Source organism: Hyperoodon ampullatus, assembly GCF_949752795.1.
Source record: "Hyperoodon ampullatus genome assembly, chromosome: 13".
NCBI classification, from domain to species: domain Eukaryota; kingdom Metazoa; phylum Chordata; class Mammalia; order Artiodactyla; family Ziphiidae; genus Hyperoodon; species Hyperoodon ampullatus.
Window position 1 is genome coordinate 29,669,036 of NC_136926.1, and position 19,512 is coordinate 29,688,547.

At 46.4% G+C, this 19,512-nt stretch overlaps 1 protein-coding gene across 1 annotated transcript in view; it reads right to left on the reverse strand.

The window, feature by feature from the left end:
- GNAL (G protein subunit alpha L) overlaps window positions 1–19,512 on the reverse strand; it is a gene marked incomplete at both ends in the record, with an annotated part of 68,262 nt that overhangs the window by 16,251 nt on the left and 32,499 nt on the right. Inside the window, one exon of the mRNA XM_079717622.1 lies at window positions 11,945–12,042. Within this exon, the coding sequence (XP_079573748.1) occupies window positions 11,945–12,042 (98 nt within the window). The remainder of the gene's footprint in view (window positions 1–11,944; window positions 12,043–19,512) is intronic.

Below are 19,512 nucleotides of genomic sequence, written 5' to 3' on the forward strand. Positions count from 1 at the left end.
CCAGGCTGAAGCTCTCATGGTCACTTTCCTAGAGCCAGCTTCCTTCTGAGCCCAATGTCCCAACGACCTGCTGACCCTGGAGAGCTGGGGGTGCAAGGCCGTTGGCAAGTCCTCCCACTGACTGCTCAGTCCTTCCCCCCAAACCTGCTCCTCCTGCTAAAGGGCACTTCCATGCACCCAGCTGTTCAGGTCAGATTCTTAGGAATCATCTGGAACCACCTGCTTTTGAAAGTTCACTGCTTGGCACCAGGTACCAGTCACCCTCAGGGACACACGGAAGCTCAGTGTGTTTCTGCTGAACATATGACTACAGGCGAAGGACCCGGCACTGGGCACATACCCCCTTGGTGACCATTTCCAGGAGCGCATGACATACACCACTGCATGTATTACATATATAATTTTCCTCACTATTCATTTAGGACCACAGCCATAATGTGAGACTCCGAGACTCCTCAAACCTTGGGAAATCGCAAAGCCATTGTCCCTCAAATTATATTAACATAATGTCCAGGTTGAAAACAAAAACAAGAAAGCGTTAGAAGGAAACAGAAAAGTCGCCCCTGAGTGGACTGCCGCGATGCCCCGCACAGGTGCAGCTGGGAAACGCCCGGTCAGTGGTCCTCATGGTGGCAGCACAGCCTGAGTCCCCCTGTCCTGATGGCCTAATCACACGGACACAGGGATTCTCCTGCTCTATGCTGAACACCTTACTGATCTGACGACAGGCTGAAAATGAAACCTCAACACTCTAGGCTCTAAAGACTTCCGGGATTTCCCTTGGTGCAGAGGAAAGCAATCCCTACTGCGCCCAGCCGTTCACAGAAGGAGCCTCCACACACCTTCCCGGTCCTCTTTGCAATAAAGAACAATCTGATTCAGAAAACAGCAATAGCAGTAATTCTTTTTTTTTAAGTCTCTAAATATTAATTTCCCCGCTTGAGTTTTGTTAAAACATGACTCCAGATTCTCTTCAGTTTGGTCTTATTTTAGGACGATTTTGGACTTTCCCAACAAAAGAGCAATGTGAAAGCAAGAGGGGGAGGCCTGGGTGTGACCCTGACTGGGAGTCAGGGCACCAGGCGCTGGTCCCTTCTGGTAAAGCTGGGTGATTCCTCGTGTGATCCAGTGTAGACCAGCTCACTTCTACGGGCCTCAGTTTCCTCATTTGTAACACTGGAAAGGGAGGACCTAGGATCTAACAGTCGTGCCTTCATCAGGTCCTGGAACCGGGGGAGGCTGCTCAAAATTATTAAATTAAAAAAAAATCCCTGAATTCAAATAATTCAGGCAAAGGCTCAAAATAGTGTGTTTTGGCCAAGATGTGAAACAGTGAAGACTCTCATACACTACCGGTGGGAGTGTCAGTAGATATAACCTCTCTTTTTTATCTAATAAAGTTAAAAAGTGCACCCCCATGAGCACCAGTTCTGCTTGCAATGATCCACCCCAGAGAAACGCTTGCATGTGTGCCCTGGGTACAAAACAAGATGTCATGACCTAAACCTGCAAACAATGTAACTGTGAACAGAACAGAGATACGAATTGTGGCAGATTTTTACAATCGAATACTACATAGCAATGAAAATAAATAGCTACACCCGTACTCAAAGCATGAATACATCCTAAAAACTTAACTGGAGCAAAAGGAACAGACCAAAATGGTACACACGGCATAATTCCATTAAAAAAATCCCTAAAACAATCTGTAGAGATTCGTTTTAAGATTTACTTAGAGAAAAAAATGTACTGTTTAAATTGTTTTTCTCCTGGCAATTTGTGATGGATGTTGCCAGATCTCGTGTGGAACACGCAGAGAAGATTCAGCAAAAGGGAGAAGGCGGACTGTGTCTATCTTTATGTTACTCCTCCATATACAAAAGTTTGTAGGAAGAAAATCTCCTTTGGTGAGAAAATCTCCTCCTCCTGCCTCAAAGGGACAGATGAACATAAGCAGAGAGTAAGGAACTGTGGTCGGAAAACAAAGACCTGAAATATTTCACAGTCTGGGACATGTGCCTGCACGCCTCTTCCCACCACTCTTTCCATTCGTCACTGGGAATCTTTATTCTGCTACTTCTTTACTTTTAAGAAAAGCTTATTCCCTGCAGAGAAACGTGTTGCAGTACCTAACAGCTGCCTGGCTGCCTGATGGGAAGTAGGTCAACTTGCGGCCACTGCTCTGGGTGGGAAGGGATTTCAGGACCACAGGTCCGGGGCAGGTGGACAGGACTGCTCGCTGGTCCAGCCGGGCTGCAGAGGGGACCTCTCTCCAGGAGCCTGGAGGCTGACGGTTCTCACATAAGTTTTTTTTCCCTTAAACTTGAACATTCAGCTTACAAGCCGTACGTTAAAAACAGCTACTGTGCACCCTGGGCAGTAAATCTGCTGCACATCACAGCCCTGTCTAGGCCTGCTCTGGCAGCTCCTTCTGGGAATAATGGAAACATTAGAAGCAGAGCGTCCTCAGGGCTTGGTGGGGTTGAGTGTCGGAACCCAACCCTGGGCCCCTCATTGCCGCTCCTGGTACCCGTGTGTGCAGCTGATACACCCACATCCTTAATCAGTGCTGTATCTGACCCATCCCGAGACACAGCTTTTAAGTAGCATCCTATCACAGTTAAATTAAGCTTAAGTGGGTCATGTGATTTAAAATACCCATGGCCACAGAACAGAGGACAGTGCTGACAGCCATGTACTCTGAGAACCACTTAAAGTCCCTTCAGGTCTAGTTTAACCCACACTGTCCACATAAAGGAAGGAGTCCCGGGCCATTAGTGCCCAAGCTCGCAATTTCTTTTGTTCAAGGAGGAGCTGCAATTAAGCTGTTGAGCCAAAACATAAAGGTTTTGTTAGTTTAAGCTGATATCTTTAGTTAGGAAGCAAAACAGGATGAGAACTCCACTATAACCTAACACAATGAATCCTACTAGAAATAACTTAAAACTTATATTTAAAACGTGAAAAATCCTGTTAAAAAAGCCGGATACTTGTTAACACTTCTACATTACTATAATTACTATGATAGCCTTCAGTTTCTCTGAGACAGTGAACACTTGTGGTCTGAAGGAGGCCAAAGGTAGGTATTTTTAAAAGCAGTGTCAGCTTTAAAATGGTTTTGAACTAAGTCATCAGATACAAGGTATCTGAACTAAAATATACTGGCTATGCTTTCTTATTCTACTATTTGGTGGACTTGGGGCGGACTCTTCCAGCTCACACCTGTTTCCACAAGTACTGCCTGGCTCGAGGCTCGGGATGTATGGCGGGGGTGGGAGGTGGGGACAGGTAAGTAATCCACACACATGATGCATTTATACTGTTCCACAAAGCAGAGGGGTGCATTTCCCCCGCATTTGTTTTTTTGGAAGGGTCGCCACAACTGGGGCACAGAGGTGCTGGAGGAGCTTCCCTGATAAATCTGCCTAGTGAGGCTAGGTTCTAGCAGATATTTCTATTCCAGGAACCACTAGGCTGCCTTGAGGCATGTTTAACTGTGTCCTAAATATAATAAATCCCAGCCAGGGTTAACATCTGGAAAACAATACTTAACAGTAAACTCTAGCATACTGCGGGAGAGAGAAAATGTATTTTCAGAGCAGTTTAGGGGTTAAAAGAGAGTTCAGAGCTCCCTGAATTTCAGCTTACACGAATGGGGGAAGTACTGCAAATTCTTCAATGTCTTTCACGTGAAATAAAGCAAGGTAATAGCACAGGTGGTGTCCACCGTGTCGTGTGCCTGTCACAGCTCCGGGACGCAGGTCCCACCACCTCCCAGGTCCTGAAGAGGCAGCTGACCGAGGGTAGGCCAGCCTGAGAAGCAGGGGGTCAACTGAGGGCTTCCTGATGCAGACAGCCTTGTGGGGGCCCAGGGCCACCCTGTCGTCAGAGACCAGATACACCACTGTGCCACACCAGCACACCATGTATCAGAGGAAGAACCGCAGTGAGAAACGGGCCCTCCAATCTGTGCTCACTTCACGCCAAATTTCTCATTTTAGAAGGGATCTGAGATGTCGTTAAACATGGTCAATTGAGGATTATAAAATGTATCCTTTCTTGGAAAAATGATGTAAGTCTTGTCAGTTTTAGAAGAGGATATATTGGGTTTTCCCTGGTGGTGCAGTGGTTAAGAGTCAGCCTGTCAATGCAGGGGCATGGGTTCGATCCCTGGTCCGGGAAGATCCCATATGCCGCGGAGCAACTAAGCCCATGCACGAGCTACAACTACTGAGCCTGTGTGCCACAACTACTGAAGCCCGCACACCTAGAGCCCGTGCTCCACAGTAAAGAGAAGCCACCGCAATGAGAAACCAGCGCCCACAACGAAGAGTAGCCCCCGCTCGCTGCAACTAGAGAAAGCCTGCGTGCAGCAACGAAGACCCAACGCAGCCTAAAATAAATGTATAAAAAAAAAAGAAGATATGGGCTTCCCTGGTGGCGCAGTGGTTGAGAGTCCGCCTGCCGATGCAGGGGACACGGGTTCGTGCCCTGGTCCGGGAAGATCCCACATGCCGCAGAGCGGCTGAGCCCGTGAGCCATGGCCGCTGAGCCTGCGTGTCCAGAGCCTGTGCTCCGCAACGGGAGAGGCCTGCGTACCGCAAAAAAAAAAAAAAAAAAAAAAAAAAAAAAAGAAGATATATTTAGTTACTGCATACATCTTAACAGAGAGTCACGGCAAAGTGACTTCTTTCTGAGCCCCCGTAGCTGGCATGAGGAATCCTTCATTCCTTCTCCTCAGAAACAATGCCCGGCCCTCGAGGTTCACATCGATGGAGAACAGGATGGGAAACACTGAGTTCCAAGCACTTAACTGTGATCACGTGGATAAAACTGTTAGCGAGCACACGGGAATTCCATCTGTGCTTAGTAAGTTAATATAAGAACAGAATGAAGCTTGTATTTGAAAGGTAGCTTTCTATTGGTATCATGGAGTCTAATTATTATGTGATCAATGGAACTTGGTGTAAGAAAGGACGGTTTTACTTCCTTTTTTGAAAGCTTTCTTTGATGTGAAATTACCAAAGGGCAGCTTCCTCACTCCCTGAATCATACTTGAAAGGCTGTAATTACATTTCTTGACAGTGTGAACACATGCTCACTGTTTACTGGAAGGAGGGAAGTCCTTGTGGAATGTACTATTTACTAGAGCAGCCCGTTTTCTCTGAGCAGAAGTGAATGCTTCTGCTCGAAAGGAGGCCATGTGAAAACCGGAACCAGCCTTTCGTCCTGTCAAGGCTGAACAACAGTCATTGTCTGATTAGACCACATTTGTTTCTCCTTTCATCGTATGATGGACATTTGCGTTATTTCCACTTTCTGGCTATTTTGAATAACGCTGCTATGAACAGATATTGTGCCTTTATCTGAGTTTTAGAGAAAGATGAATTCTGTACAAACGAGAATGAACAGTTAAAATGTAAAAGTCCATTCATGTAACAGTTGCTTTCTGAACACCTACTATGTGCTGGGCTTTGTTCCAGGCATGGTGGGGAACAGCCAGCAGTGGCCCACTGACCAATCCATAATGGAGAGTTTAAAATACCTGATTAGATTTACTTATTCATTCAACAAATATTTAATGAGATGTTACTGTGTCGGGCACTGTGTGGAGAAGAACAGCTCAAAATCCTATGGAAATAACTTCTTATAAAATTACCTGCCAGTTTCCATAAAGATATTTTTTAGAGATATCAACACATCTTTTCAGTATGGGAATCGTATTTTGAATCAGTATTTTTATTTTTCTATTCCTCCTCTTCCCTTTTCTTTCAGCAGCACAACTGTACTGCCAGCTCAAGCACACAGGTGAGACAGAGATCCTTTTATAGGGTCAGAAGCATTCACTTCTGTGAAGCAATCGTTCACCACTTTTTTTTTTTTTTTTTTGCGGTATGCAGGCCTCTCACTGCTGTGGCCTCTCCCGTCGCGGAGCACAGGCTCCGGACGCGCAGGCTCAGCGGCCATGGCTTACGGGCCCCACCGTTCCGCGGCATGTGGGATCCTCCCGGACCGGGGCACAAACCCGTGTCCCCTGCATCAGCAGGCGGACTCTCAACCACTGCGCCACCAGGGAAGCCCTCCACAGCAAACCCAGCAGCATGGGGCCTGGAGAGCTCCCCTGCTGTGGACACACCCATGTGCTGGGAGGGGGGACCCCCAACTCCGCAGAACAGAAGCTCCTACCCTCAGGACCCTCCCAGGCCTTGCCCTGGGGACCTCTTCATCTGGATGTTCACCTGTGTCCTTTATCATATCTTTTAATAAACCGGTAAACGTTAAGTAGGCGTTTTCCTGAATTCTGTGAGCTGTTCTAGCAGAAAACTGAATCCGAGGTGGAGGAGGACATGGGCACCTCCGATCTGCAGTCAGGTGGGACAGACGTGGGGGGTCCCCTGGGGACCTCGTCGTGATTGGCACCTGAAGTGGGGCGTCTCGTGGCCTGAGCCCTTACCCTGTGGGGCCTGAGGATCTCCGGGTAGAGAGTGTCAGAACTGAGTTAAACGGTGGGACACCCGGCTGGTGTAACACATCTGGTGTCAGAGTGTGGTCACAGTGGGAGCAAAGAGGACCCACGAGGGAAGTGCAGGTTCCCACCCTCAGGACCCTCTCAGAAGCTGCTTCTCAGGGTGAAGTTTCCGAAGAGGGCAGAGGAGAACCAGGCTGACCCACTTATACTGAGATAGTTGCATGTGATTTATTCTTCATACTTAAAAACATTACTGCCCATAAACAGGAGCACTTCCAATGCTACAGCTCTAGAAAATGAATCTGAAAATAAACTTGGCTGAAATGAAGGTCAAAACAAGGGTTCAGAAGCACTCAGGTAATTGATTGGATATTTAGTGAGTTAACACTATATAGTAACATGCATATTTAAAATTATAGTTTATTTTACAATGACCTAAAAATCCACTTTGAAGTTGAAACTTCATTTTTGTGAATAATTTCCAGATTGTCCTGAAAGCTCACATTCAAGGACTTGCAAGCCCTGAGATCCAGGCTGGGGTGGAGGGGACAAACGGGGTCCCCATGGGCTCCTGCCAGACGGCAAAGGGCACACGTGGGAAATCACTACACCTTTCTCACTGCTCTTTTCTTTTGGGGGGGATATTCTCTCCTTTCCAGAGTGTTCTAAAACCAATTATGTAAATGGATGTATATGAAAGGTGAGTATCACGTAAACACATGTGTGCAAAGCGTGAGAACCTACATACACTCCAAGCTGTAGAGTTTCAAGTTAGATTAAGCAGAGTATGATTTTATAAACCTGTTCTAAAGATCCAATTTTCCAGGGACTTCCCTGGTGGCTCAGTGGTTAAGAATCCCCGCCTGCTAATGCACGGGACACAGGTTTGAGTCCTGGTCTGGGTATATCACATGCTGTGGAGCAACTAAGCCCACGAGCCACAACTACTGAGCCCGTGAGTCACAACTACTGAGCCCGCAAGCCACAACTACTGAGCCCACATGCCATAGCTACTGAAGCCCACGCGCCCTAGAGCCCATGCTCCGCAACAAAGAGAAGTCACCGCAATGAGAAGTCCGTGCACCACAACAAAGAGTAGCCCCCGCTCTCCCCAACTAGAGAAAGCCTGCGTGCAGCAACCAAGAACCCAACGCAGCCAAAAATAAATAAATAAATAAATAAATAAATAAATAAAATCCGATTTTCCCTGATTTCCTTTCTCCCAAAATAGCTGTTTCCATGGCTACATAATCACTTATTATTAGCACTTAAAGGAAACGCGTTTTGGGGGATAATGCAGTAGAGATTGTTTTTAATTTTCACAGTGGGAACTGGGGACCTCTGTATGAAATATAATCTCTGCTAATTTGCTCAGCTTGCTTGATGCTGCAAAGACACTCATTTTTACCAAATGTACAACCCTTGAAGTTCATAATAATGATTGTTCCCACGCTCCTCCAGCCAGGCTGGTCCTGGTATTGGATGGTGCAGTGCCCACCCCGCCTGCCGCAGCCCTGCTTGGGGATGCAGAGGTGGCCGCTGGCCGGGGTGACCAGGGACAAGGCTGCCTGGCTGGAGCAAACCCATCTGCCCTGTTTCCTCTGGGCCCTGGCCTGAGGGTTATGGGATGGCCCCACGGGTCAGCAGAGAGGGACAGAGAGGTTGTGATGTCTCGGGCTTTAGTGGCTCTGAGAGACTCAGAACAAATCCCCCCTTTCCTGAAGGAGCCTTAGCAAGTGTCCGCGCCTTGCATGCCAGGTAGCACACACAGACCTGAGCAGACTTTCTCATTTTTATATGAAAGGTGATTTATAACTTGGGAGCTCCACGTGCGCCCGTGTGTCGCGGCCTGGAGAGGGGGCGGCGGGTACGAAGAAGCGGCCCTTAAAATGCTTGCTTAGACTTGAACCTATTGTTGGGAAGAAGACCGAGAGGAGGCAGGACTTCTGCTCTCACGAGTCCTCACCAAGACTGACTGGTGGTGCCATTGCTTGTCCTGCCCTGGACCCTTCCCTCCCCGGTAATATTTCTTTTTTTAAATTGAGATATAATCCACATAACATAAACCTCACCATTTTGAAGTACACAAGTCAGTGGGTTTTAGTATATTTAGAACCATCACTACAATTCAGTTCCAGAACATTCTCATTATCCCCAAAAGAAACCCTGTACCCTTTAACAGTCACTCTCAATTTCCCCCTCCCCCAGCCCCTGGCAACCACTAATCCACTTCCTGTCTCTATGAATTTGCCTGTTCCAGGCATTTCATACAACTGGACTCATTCGATATGTGGCCTTTATGTCTGGCTTCTTTCACTGAGCCTCACGTTTTCAAGGTTCATCCATGTTGTACCATGTGTTGGTGCTTCGTTCCCTTTTATGGCTAAATAAGATCCCATTGTGTGGCCAGACCACGTCTGCTCATCCAATTATCCTCTCATGGACATTTGCATTGTTTGCACTTTTTGGCTGTTGTGGATAATGCTGCTGTGAACATTCATGTACACATTTTTATGTGGATGTATGTTTTCAATTCTCTTGGGTGTATACCCAGGGGAGAAACTGCCGGGTTCCTCTGTGTTTAAGCTTTTGAGTTACTGTGGCGAGACCATCCTTGGATTCTTCACTGGCAGCTCAGCCCCCCTGGGAAGCGCCTCTTCCCCCAAATATTCCCGTGGTTTCTGCCATGGAAGAAATGACTTCAACAGGGCTTAGAATGAATCCCTTCTTAATTAGCACTTGGGCTCAAAACACAAGACTGCTGAGCAGGTAACACAGTGACTTAGAGTCGCACCGAGATGTTGGCAGATCTTTTCTCAGAGGATTCAGAAGAGAGAGGAAAAGAAGACCCGTCAGAACCCTGGAATCTGCCAGGGCAAAGCTCAGTGCCCCATCAGCCCCGTGCTGAGCCCCGGGCTCCCAATCTGCCCATTCACTTATTTCCAATAGCCCTGATTTCATGCAAGAACTCCCACTAAGGAGCCAGGTCTTTGAGGAGGAACAACAAGCACTCCCCAAGGAACTGGAACTCTGGGGCACTGGGCAAGCCGGCATGAGCATCCTGGTCCCAGGACATCCCCGGTTGGACATTGAAATGTCCTTTCTGTCCTTTATTTCATGAGCAAAGGTGATGGGAGGTGGAAGCAGCTACGTTCCTTCAACATCTTATTTGGCAACAAAAAAACATCTGTCTCCATGTGTCAGTCTAACAAGAGTTACTGAAATATTACTTGTTTTTGAAATGTCTCATCCCCAACCTCAACATCTGAGTGCAGAGGAAAAACAAGATTGTTATTAAGAGACAAAGGTTGCTGACCTAACCTGATTCCCATGCATATTAAAATGGATTAAAAAAGCAAAGCTGGGACGTTATGATTGACCCAGATAGTGAGGTTTAGGGGGGAACAGCTTTCTGTGATTCTGCCGAGCCCAGAGTGAAGACCGCAGGAACCTTGGTGTTTTATTTTTGACAAGCCTGGGGTCTTGACCTCGTGCCTCAGAGTTACACTCTCTGTAATTTGAAAGTATGGAACTGAAAGAAATAGCAGAGCTTGGCGGGGGCTCCCCACCCCGCTACCCACCAGGTGGGAACCCTGATCTCAGTGGCCTCAGGTTACCCCCTGGACCTCAGTTCCCACCTTGGAGACACAGCAGCAAGAGCTCAGGAGGGCTCACGTGTGCCAGGTGCCACTCTGGGGTCTTCGGGTCTCTATTTAACCCTACAACAACTGTACAGGAACACAGCCCATAATTTTATCCCCATGGAAGTAACCTGCCCAAACTCTCTGCTCTTGGCAGCAGAGCAAAGATCTGGATCCTGACTGCCTGTTGTCAAAGCTCATGCTGCTTCTTTTTGTCAAATTTACTTTGCATATTCTATTTTAAAGTAAACCATTAATTCTATCGCTATGGTGATGCGTTGTCTCTTTTTATAAGAAAGATAAACTCCTAATGCGACATTGAAGGGCGCTCTGGTCCAGAGGAGACTTCGCTCAAGAAATACTGGGAACCACCATCAGACACATTCCCCCAGAACCTCAAACGCAAACCTATATGAATGTCAAATGTTATCTCCAGCTGTGCTAGAAATTCCCTCTGGCATCACAGCTAGACTTCCCCAAACCAGAGCTTGATGGCATCCTGTCCTCCATAAACGACATCTCCTGGGTCCCTGTCCCAATAACGGCCCCGGGGTCATCCTCATTGACCCCCTCTTTCCTTCACCTCCCTTGTTCAATACAGTGCCTGGCTCTGTCCCTGAGGCCCCAGGCTCACCTCCACGGCCACCACCTGCCCGGGTGCACCCACGGGTCTCTGCCGCCTCCGTTTCACCCTCCACGCAGCACCAGAGTGACCTGACAGCCTCACTCTTCCAGCCGATGGCCACTCGTGGCGTCCGGAGGAAAATCCACGTTCCCTGGCCTGGGAGGGTGTGGCTCCTCGACCCCTCTCGCCTGTCCACGGCCACCTCCATCACTGCTGGGCGCCCACAATGCTTCCTGTCAGTGCTGGGGACATGTCCGTGTCCCCTCCTGGGCCCTGCCCACCCCGCTCAGCACCCCTCGCCCGTGACAGGTGATGGAGCCTGAGATCCGAGGGGTGAGGAGGGCCCGGGGGCGGCCGCAGCTCCCTGTCCTTAAAGTCAGTATTCACAGTGTAGTTCTAAATAGTGTAGATTTGGTCCCAAATACTGTGAATTCCCAGGTTTTACGCTTCTGGAACTTTTTCCACAAGTATGGATTTTGAGAGTTTACAGACTTAAAATGTAAAAAAGCTTATTTCTTGCTGTCCAAAGAGTTATCTAAGACAAACTTTAAACACAGTTTTTGTTATCAAACGAGCAAACACAGCTAAAACTCATTGATTAACCTTCTTCTGGGAACCATTATGCTGTAACAGTTATAGACTGAATCTAAAATAGCGAAAGATAGGAAATAGGAAAATGAGAATTTCAGGGAAAAGCAATGAGCCAGCCTTGGCACCAGAGTCCTTTGCTCATTTCTCCTCATACATTTATTTCATCAAATATTTACTTATTATTTTAATTACCATCTACTCTTGAGGTTCTAGTCTACTTCAAATGTGTGTAGGATGATCTCATTACTTTAAGTAAGAGCTTTGGCTTGACTGCAGATGTGGATTATTTAAATTTTAATTTGGGGGCCCCGGCTCCAAAATTAAAATATAGTAATGAATACCTAAGTATGTTATAATTTATGAACATGCCTATAACTCTATAGAAGGCAAAAAATGACTAGAACTGAATACAAAGATAGAGGTAAAATGAATACAACTGCTTCTGGTTCTTCCCCGAAACACTGCCTCCTGCTGGATTTTCAGCTTTGCATCTACTAAACTCATCTTATGTTAAAAGCTGGTTTCTGCAATGAGTTGTTAATTATTTGTTCCTTGTACTTAAGGAAGTTCAGAGATTCTGGGAGGGGAGCACGGATTGGTCCTCGCGGACAGACTCACTATTGGGCGCAGTCGATGAGCTGGTACTCATTGGACCTCTCGAAGCAGGCCTTCACACCTTCGTCATCCCAGAGCTTCTTCACGTGATCAAAGAATTCCTGAAGTTTGAAAAAGTTACAGATAAGAAAACCCATGTGTTACCTTCTTCCGAAAGTTAAAAGTAAAAAGAAAATGCCAAAAACATTTGCAGGGAGTGCATAAATTGTTATCTTCATGGAGGTCGACTCCACACATGGGGTGGAAGGCCCAGATCTCACCACTCAATCTACTGCTCAAACATTCTTATTGTTCCAGAAAGTCCCCCAAAGTGGAAATGACAAGTCAAAAATTAATGACATTCACCAACTATCAATACAACTAAGAATTTAAAGTTCTTAGGACTCAATGACCTGACTAGCAGAATGGCCATTTCAGCTGTGAAAAAACATGCTTGTTACAATGGCAAGTTCTGTTTTAGCTGCTTCTTTTAAATTTTCTAGGTGAGCCACAATTATGAATAGACATGGTTGAGCAGACAGGTTAAATTCAGCCCCAAAGCATTAGGTACATAAGAAAGAAACTTTTAAAATTACACCCTTTGGGGATAGTGATTTACTGTTTTTGACCTTTTTAGAAACTCTGAGTTAAGCGTGAACTGGGATTTTTGGTTCACACACTGTGCGCAGGCCCATCCCTTACGGCACCAGCAGCCTCTGAAATAGGAGCCTGTCTACCTCAGTAAAGGTGGCTCTATGAATCCGTATTTCCAAAATTATCCAAATTAAATGAACAGTGCTATGGAAGCAGGCGACTATACATCAGCAGCTAAATATAACATAAGCTACATAAATTTTCACAAAGCTCTTTGTTAGAATATTTATATCCCTTCCCAAACCAGGAAGCACCGATTTCCATCTCTGCTCTGCAGGAGAGGGTCTGGGGTGACCCCGCCAGGAAGCAGTGGAGGCTGCTCTCCCTAAGAATCAGCGTAGATTCTTTGCAGGAAAAAACAAGACCTGAGTTGGTTCACGATTCCATACAAGGGTGGATCCAAGTATTGAGGGGCCTGATGCTTATACAACTTGTGGACCCTCTTTGAAAAAAAGGAACACAGAATTATGAGTACAAATCAGGTACAAGACCTGGGAGGGGGAGCAGGGGGCCCCGAGTGCAGTTTCACCAGGTTCTAGTCCATCCCAACCTGACTCCCAGTGTCGGGAACAGCTTTTAAGCTTGTGCCGCACGTCTCTGTATCTATCGTGTCTGCCTGTCTGTCCTCATCAACAACAAACCCAAACTGCCCACAGGTGACAGGAAGGGACAGTCTCCACGCCAAGGAGAGGAGCTGGACCCTCAGCATTTATCCTATCTCCCTGGATTGATGCTTCCTTCCGGAATCTTCCAGGGCTGCTCCCATCGCTCCACTGAAGGAGTCTGTGGGCTTCCTTGAAAAATTTCCTTCAAAGAGCCAAATGAGGAGACACACACACACACACACACACATGCACCCCAGGTCTAAAGAGAAATGCTCTATTGTGCTATTATCCGGACGGTCCAGGAGGGCAGTCATACCCCTGTTGCGGTGATATTGGGATTTGAGCCCCACTTTCCACCTACTGCAAACCCCTGTGCAGTGGTCCTGGAAGAAAGTTCCTTACTTTTTTTTTTTTTTTTTGCGGTACGCGGGCCTCTCACTGCTGCGGCCTCTCCCGTTGCGGAGCACAGGCTCAGGACGCTCAGGCTCAGCGGCCATGGCTCACGGGCCCAGCCGCTCCGCGGCACGTGGGATCTTCCCGGACCGGAGCACGAACCCGTGTCCCCTGCATCGGCAGGCGGACTCTCAACCACTGCGCCACCAGGGAAGCCCCCTTACTGTCTTTAACAAGTGTCAGAATCATTTTTTCTTCAATAGTCTGAGCAGAAGCCTTTGAGACAGAGTCACAGAGGGGTGCTCGACCCAAGAAACAAAATGCACGGTTCCTGGGGACGTGTCGACAGCATGGTGAGATAGGAACCGTGAGCGCCGGGATCTTACAGCAGGCGCTGTGGACAACACGGAGGAGACAGAACAGGCTCGATCTGCTGCTTTGTCTTCCTTGTTGGGAAACAAGATGCAGGGCTAGACAAGGGCCAGGTCCCCAGGATTCCCTATGTTTACTCTTTAAGGAGTTCTCAGATCTTCGTGGAAAATTCCAGGGCTGCTGCTGCTGTGGCCCCTTCACCTTTTTTTTTTTTTTTTGTTGTTGCAGTACGCGGGCCTCTCACTGTTGCGGCCTCTCCCATTGCGGAGCACAGGCTCTGGACGCGCAGGCCCAGTGGCCATGGCTCACGGGCCTAGCCGCTCCGCAGCATGTGGGATCCTCCCGGACTGGGGCACGAACCCGTGTCCCCTGCATCGGCAGGTGGACTCTCAACCACCTCGCCACCAGGGAAGCCCAGCCCCTTCACCTTTTTATCAGGGAAAATGTAAAACTTACACAAGGAGAGAGAATGCCCCTTGGGCACTCACTACCCATAGGCAGATTCCACACTCATCAAGTGGCTGTTCTCTTTTATCTGTATCTCAGCCCTTTTCTCCCACCTTTATTATTTAATAGCAGTTCTCTCACACCGTATTATTTTATTTCAACATTATTTCTAAAAGGTAAATCTTTGGAAGTCATAGCCACAATACCACAATCTCAAATAAAAATACATAAACCAGTAAAGAAATGATTCTGTAAAATCATTAACCACTGCAGCTTCTTTTGCTGTGCTCAAACATTTGTCCAGAGCCTGGCTAGAATTCTCATACATTTGTTAAAACAACTGGGAAATAAATATGAGGAATACTTTTAGTATGCCTCCGTTAGCAACTAAGATGAATAATACTAAATAAAAATAATTTCAGTGGGGTGTGTGTGTGTGTGTGTGTGTGTGTGTGTCTGAAAAGGTGATTCACAGTGAAGTCTCATTTGTTTTTTTTTTTTTTTTTTTTTTTTTTTTGCGGTACACGGGCCTCTCACTGTTGTGGCCTCTCCCGTTGCGGGGCACAGGCTCCAGACGCACAGGCTCAGCAGCCATGGCTCACTGACCCACCCGCTCCGCGGCATGTGGGATCTTCCCGGACCGGGGCACGAACCCGTGTCCCCCGCATCGGCAGGCTGACGCTCAACCACTGCGCCACCAGGGAAGCCCCCTCATTTGTTTTTGACATCTGAGAGTTGAGAGACACTGAGAGCATAAAAAGAAAATTACTAAATGACATTTCTTAATTTTTTCTGTATTATTGAATTTGAGAATCACCTTGTGATCTTCATATATTTAGCAACTGAAATACATGGTCATTTATGTCATTCTAATTCAAAGGAGTTTGAGTTGTGTTATAGAAAATAAACATGATAATGATACCAAATTAAACCTACTTTTAAAAAGCAAGGCTTTAGGGCTTCCCTGGTGGCGCAGTGGTTGAGAGTCCGCCTGCCAATGCAGGGGATGCGGGTTCGTGCCCGGGTCCGGGAAGGTCCCACATGCCGCAGAGCGGCTGGGCCCGTAAGCCATGGCCGCTGAGCCTGTGCGTCCGGAGCCTGTGCTCCGCAACGGAAGAGGCCACAACAGTGAGAGGCCCACATACCGCAAAAAAACAAACAAACAAAAAAAGTAAAAAGCAAGGCTTTAAATTTTCATAGCATAATTTTGATGTTTAAATCAAAATTTAAACTAAAATTAAATACCCAACTCCTCCATTTCCTATTACAGCACTTTCCTTCTCGTTCTGCTGTTTACGCCTTCCTGTAGGTATAAAGTGTACTCAAAGCTAGCCTGGAATTCTCAGGTAGGTAACAATTTTTAAAAAAAATTTTAAGGCTTCCCTGGTGGCGCAGTGGTTGAGAGTCCGCCTGCCGATGCAGGGGACACGGGTTTGTGCCCCGGTCCGGGAAGATCCCACATGCCGCGGAGCGGCTGGGCCCGTGAGCCATGGCCACTGGGCCTGCGCGTCTGGAGCCTGTGCTCCACAACAGAAGAGGCCACAACAGTGAGAGGCCCGTGTACCGAAAAAAAAAAAGGTTTAAAATTCTTCATAACTGCTTTAAAACAGAAATAAATGTCTGCCAATAAGAAATGAAAAAAAAATTATTGCATGATTTCTCTGCTAATGTAATACAATAAAACAACTTTTGGTTACACTGACACTTAAGATTCACTTTTTGTTTTGGACATAACAATCAAAAGCATAATATTTCTTATCTGGTGAAAGGCACCCAGGTCTCAGATGGAGCTGTTCCCACATGTGGTGCTCTGTCCTGAGGGTGGTGGAAATCCTTACTGGGTTGAGTGAAAAATGTTATTCCTAGGATGTCTTACGGAAAATATTCCTCTTTAATTTTAGTGTAATACTTTTTTGCATCTCTCAAAAAAATGCTTTACCAATTTCATTATTAATTTTTAATCCTCTGGGGTCCTGTGACTTTTCTGCTGCTTTCATTTATGTCACTGAATTGACCACCAAGAAGCTCAGAAATCCCATTTGGGGGTTGGTCCCAGCTTGTGTGTAGACCTTGCCTTTATGCTCTGGGTACCAACTTCACCTCTGCTACCACATCACTCACTCACCTGTTCCTAGCTTCCTTCTGCCATACTTTGTTTTTTTAAATTAACTTGTATTATAACTTTGTGAGTGGCACTAAATCCTTTCTGGAACACGCTGGAGCAAAAATAAATGATTACCGGAACTTTCCATGGTAATGCAGTGAACAACGGCCACCACCACCATCAAATGGGCCTCAGAAACAGGCAGTTTCAGTCAGGAGAGTAGCCATTTAAGTAGAATTTTCTAAAGCTCAAGTTTGGGTCTGATTCATTTAAAATACACCTACTCAGTTTTACCCCTCAGGGAGTAGAACGATCTAATAGGTTTCTGTCATTTCTTTTTTCCTATATCTGGTGGATGTCAAGTTGAAGGTCTGTGTGGGATCCGTCACGCCTGGTTATTTATAATCTCTGTCCATCCTCAGGTCTAAGTTAATACAGGATGCTTCAAATTCTATTTAGAAACAACTTTCAGAGACCAGGCTAAACAAACCAAATAAAGTGTCGACAGTAATCAGGGGTCCCCAAGCCCGAGTCTTTCCCAGCATGAAGCACGACCTCCGTGGGTGACAACCACAGCAAGTAACCAAACGTAAAGTGGCGTCACCCTGGCCTTTCCTGGGGCCTCGTGGGTCCCAGGCAAGCTTCTCAGGGTCTTTGGCCGAGGGCTCACTTGAGTCTCAAATACCCTGCCATGCAGGTGATGCAGCTCTCGTTTTACAGATGACGAAATGGGACTGATCTTGGATCCTTTGTACTTGCCCGAGCCCCCTGACTAGGACGTGATCAGCCTGAATCTGGAAGCAGCCTCGGGGCCTGGCCAGCTTCCTCCTTCTCTTCTGTAGCAGCTTCTCGTGGCTGGAGACCAGTGAGTGCAAACCCACATTTACAATATACACCACACTCGCCTTCTTCCCCCTGTGACAGCCAACTTTAACTATTCTTAGAATCATTTCTAACAGCCTCTTGAGGCATACTTTATATGCCCTAAAATTCACCCATTTACTTATCCGGTCACACACCCAACCAACACAGCCAAGTCTTAGAACTCCTCCACCATCTGCCCCCTCCCCTGGTCTCAGACAACTGCCAATCTACTTTGGTTCTATAGTTTTGCCTTTTCCAGAAATTTTATATAAATGAAGTCATATAGTCTTTTGTGTCTGGCTTCTTTCACTTAGCCTGATTTTTCTAAGATTCACCCATTTTGTTATGTATTTTAGCAGCTTAAAAAAAAACTGCTGAGTCCTATTCCATTGTATGGATAAGACCACATTTTGTTTGTTTACTCACTCACCAGTGGATGGACATTGGGGTTATTTATGGTTTTTGACTGTTATGAGTAATGCTGCTACGGATATCTGTGTACTAGGCTTTGTATGGACTTCTAGTTTCATCCCTTTTGGGTTAATACCCAGGAGTGGAATTGCTGGGTTACAGGACAGGCGCATGTTTAACTTTAAAAAATGGCTAAATTGTTTTCCAAAGTGGCCATTCCATTTGCACTGTCAAGAGCAATGGGTAGGGGTTCCAGTTCCTCCAAACCTCACCAATATTTGGTTGTGTTAGTCTTTTTGATTTTAATTATTCTAACGGGTGTGTAATGGCATCTGGCTGTGGTTTAAGTTTGCATCTCCCTAATGGCCAATGACGGTGGACATCATTTCACGTGACTGTTGGCTGCTCGCATATCTTCATTTTCAGGTGTCTGTTCAAATATTTTTCCCATTAAAAAATTGGGTTGTATGTCTTCTTATTATTGTTTTGTTTTTCATAAGAGTAAAATATTCTAAAAAATTGCCTGGATTCAAATCCTTTCTTAGCTACAGGTTTTGTCAACATTTTCTCACCCAATGTGGCTCACATTTTAATTTACCTAAGCATCTTTTTTTTTTTTTTTTTTGCGGTACGCGGGCCTCTCACTGTTGCGGCCTCTCCCGTTGCAGAGCACAGGCTCCAGACACGCAGGCTCAGCGGCCATGGCTCACGGGCCCAGCCGCTCCGCGGCATGTGGGATCTTCCCGGACCGGGGCACAAACCTGCGTCCCCTGCATCGGCAGGCGGACTCTCAACCACTGCGCCACCAGGGAAGCCCGTTCCTAAGCATCTTTTGATGAGCAAAGTTTTTAATTTTGATGGTGTCTAATTAATCAGTTTTAAAAAATTATTTATTTATTTGGCTGTGCTGGGTCTTAGTTGCCGCATGCGGGATCTTTAGTTGCGGTGTGAGAATGTGAGAACTCTCAGTTGCAGAATGCATGTGGGATCTAGTTCCCTGACCAGGGATCGAACCTGGGCCCCCTGCATTGGGAGTGTGGAGTCTTAGCCACTGGACCACCACGGAAGTCCCTAATTAATCAGTTTTTGCTTTTCACTTTTTGTGTTCTAAGAAATCTTTGCCTAACCCAAAGTAAAAAGTTTTTTCTCCAAGATGTCTTCTAAAAGTTTAATATTTTTAGCTCTTAGATTTAGGTCTATGATCTGAGTTAACTTGGGGTTATGGTGGGAGGAAAGGGTCATGCTTCACTTTTTTCCATGCGGATATGTAGCTTCCCCCAGCATATTTACTGAAAAGACTACCCTTTCTCCATTGAATTGTTGAAACTGACCTTGGTACTTTTGCTGAAATTGACCATACACACGTGGGTCTGTTCCTGGACTTAATTCTGTTCCACCGACCCACATGTCCATCCTTGTGCCAGCTCCATCCATCTTGATTACTGTAGCTCTGTAGTCAGTCTTAAAATTAGGTGTTAAGTCCTGCAACTTTGTTCTTTTCCAACATCATTCTGACTATTCTTGGTCTTCTGAATTTCCACATATGTCTGAGAACTGGCCTGTCAGTTTCTATAGAAAAGCTGCTGGTATTTTGGCTGGAATTGCACTGCATCTCTAGGTTGCTTTGGGGAGAAGTGCCATCTTAACAATAATGAGCTTTTTAATCCATGAACATGGTAATACCTGTTTGTGTCTTATTTTCTCTCAATGATGTTTCCTAGTTTTCAGTGAATACATCTTTC